The sequence below is a fragment of the Mobula birostris genome, chromosome 3, assembly GCF_030028105.1.
Source record: "Mobula birostris isolate sMobBir1 chromosome 3, sMobBir1.hap1, whole genome shotgun sequence".
In the NCBI taxonomy this organism is placed as follows: domain Eukaryota; kingdom Metazoa; phylum Chordata; class Chondrichthyes; order Myliobatiformes; family Myliobatidae; genus Mobula; species Mobula birostris.
Window position 1 is genome coordinate 50194417 of NC_092372.1, and position 7802 is coordinate 50202218.

The 7802-nt window shown below is 43.2% G+C and overlaps 1 protein-coding gene across 1 annotated transcript; it reads left to right on the forward strand.

The window, feature by feature from the left end:
• The first annotated feature begins 233 nt into the window (after positions 1 to 233).
• Positions 234 to 6033, forward strand: LOC140194588 (plasma kallikrein-like). Its single transcript, XM_072251810.1, has 5 exons — positions 234 to 290; positions 1252 to 1362; positions 5285 to 5444; positions 5718 to 5827; positions 5918 to 6033. Exons 2-5 carry the CDS (start codon positions 1293 to 1295, stop codon positions 5956 to 5958), a joined length of 381 nt encoding a protein of 126 aa, XP_072107911.1. The 5' UTR covers positions 234 to 290; positions 1252 to 1292; the 3' UTR covers positions 5959 to 6033.
• Positions 6034 to 7802: the final 1769 nt, after the last annotated feature.

The following is a 7802-nucleotide window of genomic DNA, read 5'->3' on the forward strand; positions in this document are numbered from 1 at the left end:
TGCTTAGAAATGAACAAACTCAAAGTTAATCCAATCACTTTAGAAATCTTCAGGCATGTATGGAAATCAGTTGCAAGTATCAAGTCTTTGGTAAATGCAATCATTTGATCATAAGCACTAGTTAAAATTTAACAGTGTTCATTCAGTCACTGACCTTTGTTAAATGTACATATATTTCGCAGTAGTTTCCATTTTCTAGACTGCAAAGGGCAAAATGATGTAAACACAGTCTGGAAACTTTGATGTATCAAACAAGAATCTCTTAAAATTTTGCCACAAGACAAAAAAAGGTAATTATTTTTTTATAATGAGATTATACTAAATTAATTTCCAAAATTCTTATTTGGGAAGATATTATTATAAATGCATAAATGTGGCCATTTTAATTCAGCCTTCCCACACTTAGCAGAGGAGTCTCTGAGTGGTTATGGCATACTCTGAATTGCATTAACAAAAACATAGTGAAATACAATGGTTTGAATTTTCTCTAAAAAAGTCAGCAACTTGAAACTGCCAGCATTTCCCCTCATAACCATGGGGAAGTTTGGAACTCTGGTGCAAGGACGCAAAATATGAATGCCATTATGTCTGATTATTGCTGTCATTCCAACTGCTCTCTGGTGTTGGATTTGAGGAATCCAGTATGGATTGGGAAGTTCCTGTGATTTTTCAGTAGTTAGACCTGGAACAGGTGTAGCAGTGTTATTCATTTCAGTGGAGATGGTAGCAACACTGTGGTGCAGCAGGCATAGCTGCTGTGTTATGTATAACTCCAACAATCTGGATTTGGTCCTGTCCTTGGGTACTCTGTGTGTGTATGGGTAGAATTTGCATGTTATCCCAGTTACTTTGTGGATTTCCCTTCTGCTCCTAAAGACTTGCTGGTAGGTTAATTGGCTGGTGTAAATACCACTCACTTCGATGGGTAGGAAGGAGAATCAGGGTGAATTGATGGACATGAGAGGATATGCTACAGGAAAATTAGTGGGAGGAATGGATGGACGGGCTTGCTTTGAGACCTGACTTAATTTAATGGAATAATGGTCTTCCGTATCATAAAATAGGAACTGCTGGGGTTGTGGGCAACTTTCAAGCAATTTGCTTTCTAAAGGCTTAATTGAATGAATTTAAATGCACTTTTTATTTATACATATTCCTGAAGAAATATTCCTATAGAAACAATATTTGAGTATATTAAATATTGAATGCTTGCAGTTGTTTGAATTTACATCATCACCTCTATTTTCATAGTAATTATCTGAAGGGATTAATCAGCATCGAGGAGCAGAGGAATGAAGAGTCTAATATATCTTCTTTGCTTTATGGTGGCTTCATCTGAATTTCTTTCACAAGATAACGAAGGTAAGACTTTTTGTCCTTCATTTTGTTACAGTATGTGCAAAGGAAGAGTTGATTAATTAAACTTTGACTTTTCTAGAGGCAAGATTATTTACTTATTTAGCGATGCAGCATGGAGTGGGCCCCTCTGGACCATCGAGCAGCCGCCGACAAACCCAATTAACCTTAACCTAACCACAGGACAATTTCCAACGAAAATGAACTGATCTGGTATGTCTTATGACTGTTGGAGGAAACCGGAAGATCCAGAGAAAACCCATGCATTCCATAGGGAGGACATACAGAGACCCCTTAGAGAATGGCGCAGCAATTGAACACTGAAGTTGGGAATTCCCTGAGCTGTGATAGCGTTACACTTACCACTACATTACCATGGCGCCCCAATTTTTTCATTAAATTTAATACTTATATCTTTGGGAAAATGTCCTATTTTCATAGAGAGATTAGAAAAGCATAGAGTTATATTGAGAATTACAATATGGAAGGAGCTAATTAAGCTGAACCAATCCGTGCTGATGATTATGAAGCAGAATTTGGGCCTTGAAGATATTTCTATAAACAGTTTGGAGTCTGTTACACTATCTTATGTATAAAAAAAATTGAAATCATTTTTTTGTCTTGAACCTAACACTTAATTGGACAGCAACACACACAAAATGCTGGATGAACTCAGCAGGTCATGCAGCCTCTAGGAAAATGAATAGACAGTTGACGTTTCGGGCCGAGGCACTTCTTCAGGACTGAGAAGGAAGGGCTAAGACGGCAGAATAAAAGGATGGGGCAGGGGAAGGAGGCTAGCTGGAAGGTGATGGGTGAAGCCAGGTGGGTGGGAAAGTTCAAGGGCTGGAGAAGAAGGAATCTGATAAGCGAGGAGAGCGGACCATAGGAGAAAGGGAAGGGGGAGGGGACCCAAGGGGAGGTGAGAAGAGGTAACAGGTCAGAGTGGGGAATAGAGAGGGGTGGGAGGATAGAAGCTGTCCACCGGAAGGAGAAATCAATATTCATGCCATCAGTTTGGAGGGTACCCAGATGGAATAAAAGGTGTTGCTTCTCCACCCTGAGAATTGGCTGCATCTTGGCACAAGAGGAGGCCACGGATCGGCAAGTCAGAACAGGAATGGAAATCAGAATTAAAATACTTGGCCACTGGGAAGTCCCACTTGTGGTGGATGGAGTGGAGGTACTTGATGAAGCAGACCCCCAATTTATGACAGGTCTCACCAATGTAGAGGAGGCCACACCGGGAGCACTGGATACAATAGATGACACCAGCAGATTAGCAGGTGAAAAGTTTCTTCACCTAGAAGGACTCTTTGGGACCCTGAATGGAGGTGAGGTGGCAGGTGTCTGGGCAGGTATAGCACTCAGGACACTTGCAGGGATAAGTGCTGGGAGGGAGATTAGTGGGGAGGGACGAATGGACAAGGGAGTTGTGGAGGGAACAATCTCTGCAGAAAGCAGAGAGTGGGTGAGGGGAGGTAGGGATATATTTAGTAGTGGGATCCCTTTATAGATAACGGAAGTAGCGGAGGATAATGCATTGGATGCGGAGGCTGTTGGGGTGGTAGGTAAGAGCGAGGAATGGTTAAAGCAGTGAAAAGATGGGGTGTATGCAGATGTTCAGGAACTAGAGGAGATGCGGGTGAGTGTAGCATCAATAGTGGAGGGAGGGAAGCCCCTTCCTTTAAAGAAGGAGGACATCTATGATGTCCTGGAAAGTGAAATCACATCCTGGGAACAGATGTAGTGGAGACAAAGAAACTGAGAAAAGGAATGGCATTTTTATAGGAGATAGAGTAGGATGAGATTTAGTGAAGCTATCTGTGGGAATAAGTAGGTTTACAAAAGATGTCGATTGACAGTTTGTCTCCAGAGATGGAGACAGGAGATTGAGAAAGAGGAGGGAGGTGTCAGAAATGACCCAAGTGAATTTACAGGCAGGGTGGAAGTTGGAGGCAAAGTTGATAAAATTGATGAGCTCAGCATAGGTGCATGAAGCAGTGGCAATGCAGTTGTCAATGTAGCAGAGGAAGAGTTGGGGAGTGTAACTGGGGAAAGCTTCAAACATGGACTGTTCTATGTAACTAATGAGAGGTAGGCCTTCTTGGGGCCCACATGTGCCCATGACTACCCCTCGAGTTTGGAGAAAGTGGTAGGAGCCAAAGGAAAAATTGTTTAGGATGAAGGTGGTGGTGGAGGGGAAATGGTTGGTTCTTTTGTCTAGAAAGAAGTGAAGAACTTTGAAGCCTTCATGAAGGGGGATATAAATGTATAGGGACTGAACATCCACAGTGAAAATGAGGTGGTCAAGTCCGGGGAATTGAAAGTTACTGAGGAGATCGAGAATGTGAGAAGTGTCACGGATGTAGGGGAAGGTATCACGAGGGAGATAGGATGGAGTCGAGGCATGAGGACACAAGTTCAGTAGGGTAGGAGCAGGCAGAAGACAACAGGCCTATCCAGACAGTCAGGTTTGAGGATCTTGGGTAGAAGGTAGAAACGAGTAGTGCGGGGTCAGGGAATGATAAATTTGGTGGCAGTGGAGGGAGTTCTCCAGAGTGGATGAGGTCAGTGATGGTGTCGGAGACAGGTTTCTTATGGTCTTTTTCAAGGGGTGGATAAAAGGAGCTGCCTGGCCTCAGCAAGGTAGAGGTCTGTGTGCCACACTACAACAGCACCCCCTCTGACTGCAGTTAAGTTTGGCATTGGTGTGGAGAGATGGTGGGCAGTGCATTCAGAGCACATAAGCTTTGAGGCATGCTGAAGTTGATGTCTCGTCAGCAGCTTGAGATGAAAAGATCCAGAGCAGGCTGAGAACCAGAACTGGGTGTCCAAGAAGAAGAGGAGTGTTGAAGACAGGAGTACAGGCCATCAGTACAGGGTGTGGAATCCTTGCCAAAGAAGTAGCCTTGGAGATGGAGACGAGGAAAGAAGAGCTTGATGTGCAAGCCAGCACAGAACTCACTGAGGTGTGGGCAAAGAGGAGCAAAGGTCAGAGGGAACATTGAAGACACAGCGATGATGAGAGCTGGTGTCAGAGGACAGGAGGGTTGGGGTGTTCAGGGAAGGTGGAAGATGGAGGCTTAGAGGACCCAAGAGCTGACAGTGGGTCCTGAGAGACATGACCTTGCAGAGTGCTGGTGGGGAAGGGGAGACTGGGGGCCCAGCAGCAGCGAGTAATTGTATATCTTTCGGATACCTTAACTGGATATCTTTTAGATACAATCATGCTATGAGACTCAGTAATGAGGTGAGTGGTCCAGAGACAGGGGTACCTATTTCCAAACACCTTAAAATTATGCCCCCTTGTGTTAGCTATTTCAGCCCTGGGAAAAAGCCTCTGACTATCCACACGATCAATGCCCCTCATCATCTTATATACCTCTATCAGGTCACCTCACATCCTCCGTCGCTCCAAGGAGAAAAGGCCAAGAACATCAAAAAATACCCAGCTGGCTAGGCAGTCAAATTCATAGTTTTTTATTAACTTTAATGTGTATTTTATCTCCCTTGTAATTCCCTCAGGTAAGTACTTATGACATCTATAGAATCATTCAAAATTACAAAGCTTGCTAAGCTTAATTTGTGGTTAAATCAAGACAAAAAAGTTAGAGCACTTCATGAATACTTCAATATCTGTTCAGACCAACAAGTTCTTTTGAGTGCCCTAAATAAGGCTGCCATCAGAGTGTGGAGAATCACTGTCAGGAAATTCTGCACTTCCATGTTAAGCTGAGCATGGAATGTGATAAATATAGGTAAAATCTCAAACATTATTACTGTCATATCCAAGCCAATAGATATGGATATGGAGAACTCATATTATGAGTTTATGTCTATCATCTAAACTTAATTAAATTAAATTATTTTACACTTTATTATTAATTATTAGTTGGTAATTAGTTTCACATTCTACTTTTTTCAGCCTGTTATGAACAGAGTTTTGATGGTCTTGACTTTCCGGGGGATGACTTCCATCAGTCTGTAGTTGAGGATGAACACAATTGCCAGCGTAAATGTACCAAGGAGCCTCATTGTCAGTTTTTCACCTTTGTGAAAAAGGAGTTTCACAATGAAGCACAGCGGTTAGTCAATTATTTGAATAATATTCTGCGTTGTAGTAATCACAGTTTTCAACACAGTTTTCAGTGTATTCTTGGATCCCTCATATGTAATGATTTCCTGTCACTTCTAAGGCATTTCTTCATGCTCAAAATGTCTGCTTGCCATGAACAAATAATGCCAATTAACAGTTTAGAAAGCTCTTTTGTGCAGAGTGGTTAGCAAAGAAAACAAAATTTGCTTAGTGATCATGTGAAGAATTCAAGCTCTGTAATGACTTTGTGTTTCATTTGTAGCTACATTTGTTACCTCAAAAACAATGAAAGAGGAACTCCATCAAGAATAACATTGCTTTTGGGAGTTATGTCAGGATTTTCTTTAAGAAAATGTGGATTCAATTACACAGGTACGTCCAAAACTCAGCATTTCCCTGCCTTGAGTCAAAAAGCAATTATTTTGAATTTAATGATACCAGTTCCCTTCTTTCTTACTCCAGGTAACAAAGATAATTTATCCAGTGTGGCACATTGCAGCTAAGTGACAAACACATGCATTGTGAATGATATCCAAAATTCTCAATCAAAACAAAAATACGTTAAGTGTCTGCAAATTGTAAACCTTTGATAATAAACAGTTTTGCTGATTAATTGTCCAACTAATAAATTCTGGATCTGAATTTAATCAGTCTTAAAATAATCTGAATTACAAGATTTTATGGATTATGTGGGGCTAGAACGTGGACATGGTTGGCCCATTATCAGCATGGTCTCTCAGAGCACTTGAAAGATGAGCTGTCTATCCAGGAGACACCCAATGACCTTGAAAACCTCATCACTCTGGGCCTCTGAATTGACAACATTTTACGGAATGGCTCTCCAGGTCACTAGTGAGAACTCCAGTTCCACCAGTTCCACTTCTGGAACCATTTCACACTGCGTGCCCTCATCAGCACCCCTCCAGAACCCACGTTTTCTCCCTTAACCCCCTCCCCCCGCACAAAAGCGTGGGTGTTGGTGGAGAAACAACTTGTGTGCTTACCACAGAGAAAGTCCACTGTGTCCGGGAAAACAGCACCACTAGCTAGAGACGAAGGGCCTTCTATCTGGTAGGCACCCATCATTCCAGCACCATTGCCCACTTACTATTTCTGTTCTCCTCCACACCTCAGTGGCTCTACATGCACAGGAGGCTCTGATAGACTCCGAAGCAGCAGGCAATTTTCTGGACTGGACTCATTGCGTGCAACCTACCAAAGCCTATCTGTCACCCCCTTCTGCATCATGGACACTGATGGACATCCCTTGGGGTCTGGAGTGCACACAGCCTGTGCAAATGAGCATTGGAGAGCACCAAGAGTCCACCCAATTTGTCCTGATTGACTCACCCAACATCCCTCTCATCTTGGGTTACCCTTGCCTCTCCACTCATGACCCCCACTGGATCATCCGGTTCACTGCTGAGTTGGGAATTCACCTGCCTGCAGTCTCAGTTGACTTCACCCTGTAATTCCATGGGAATGGAGGATTCTCACCTCTGACAGGACTAACATGACTTAGCCATTGCCTTCAGTAAAAGGGAAGCTCGCATCCTTCTGCCTCACAAACCAAACGACTACACGATTGACCTCTTCCCAGGCACCACCCCTCCTGAGGTTGTCTGTTCTCCTTCTCCCATTCTGAGACCGAGGCCATGAGTGACTACATCGCTGAAATATTACAGAAGGGCTTCATTTGTCCATCCAAATACCTATCTGGCACAGTGTTCCTCTTTGTCAAAAAGAAAGATGGAGGTCTTCTTCCCTGCATCGACTACTGTGAATTCACCAAAATCACCATTAAGAACTGCTATCCCCCCCAACCAATAGAACGTGCATCTGAAACATTGGGCGGGGCCCAGACCTTCGTGAAACTGGATCTACGGAGTGCATACAACCTGATCCGCATCTGCCAGGGAAATGAGTGGAAGAAAGCGTTCATAACATCTACTGGTTACTATGAGTAATTGGTGATGCCTTTCAGACTTTCCAGTGGTCCAACCATTTTCCAAGCCTTAATCAATGAGATTCTCTGAGACATGCTAAACAGGAATGTGCTTGTTTACCGCAATGACATCCTCTTCTTCTCCAAGGACCCCTAAGACTATATCTATCATGTCCGTTCAGTCCTTCAGCATCTCTTCAAAACCCAGCTGAATTGCAAGTTGGAGAAATGCCATTTCCTTCCTGGGGTACGTCCTTTCACCCCAAGGCATAACCATGGACCCAGAGGAAGTGTGCACCATCGTTGAATAGATCTGCAGCGCTCCCACAAACAGCTACATCGCTTTTTAGACTTCTCCAACCTCTACCGCCAGTTCATCAGGAACTACAGCTAAATTGCCAC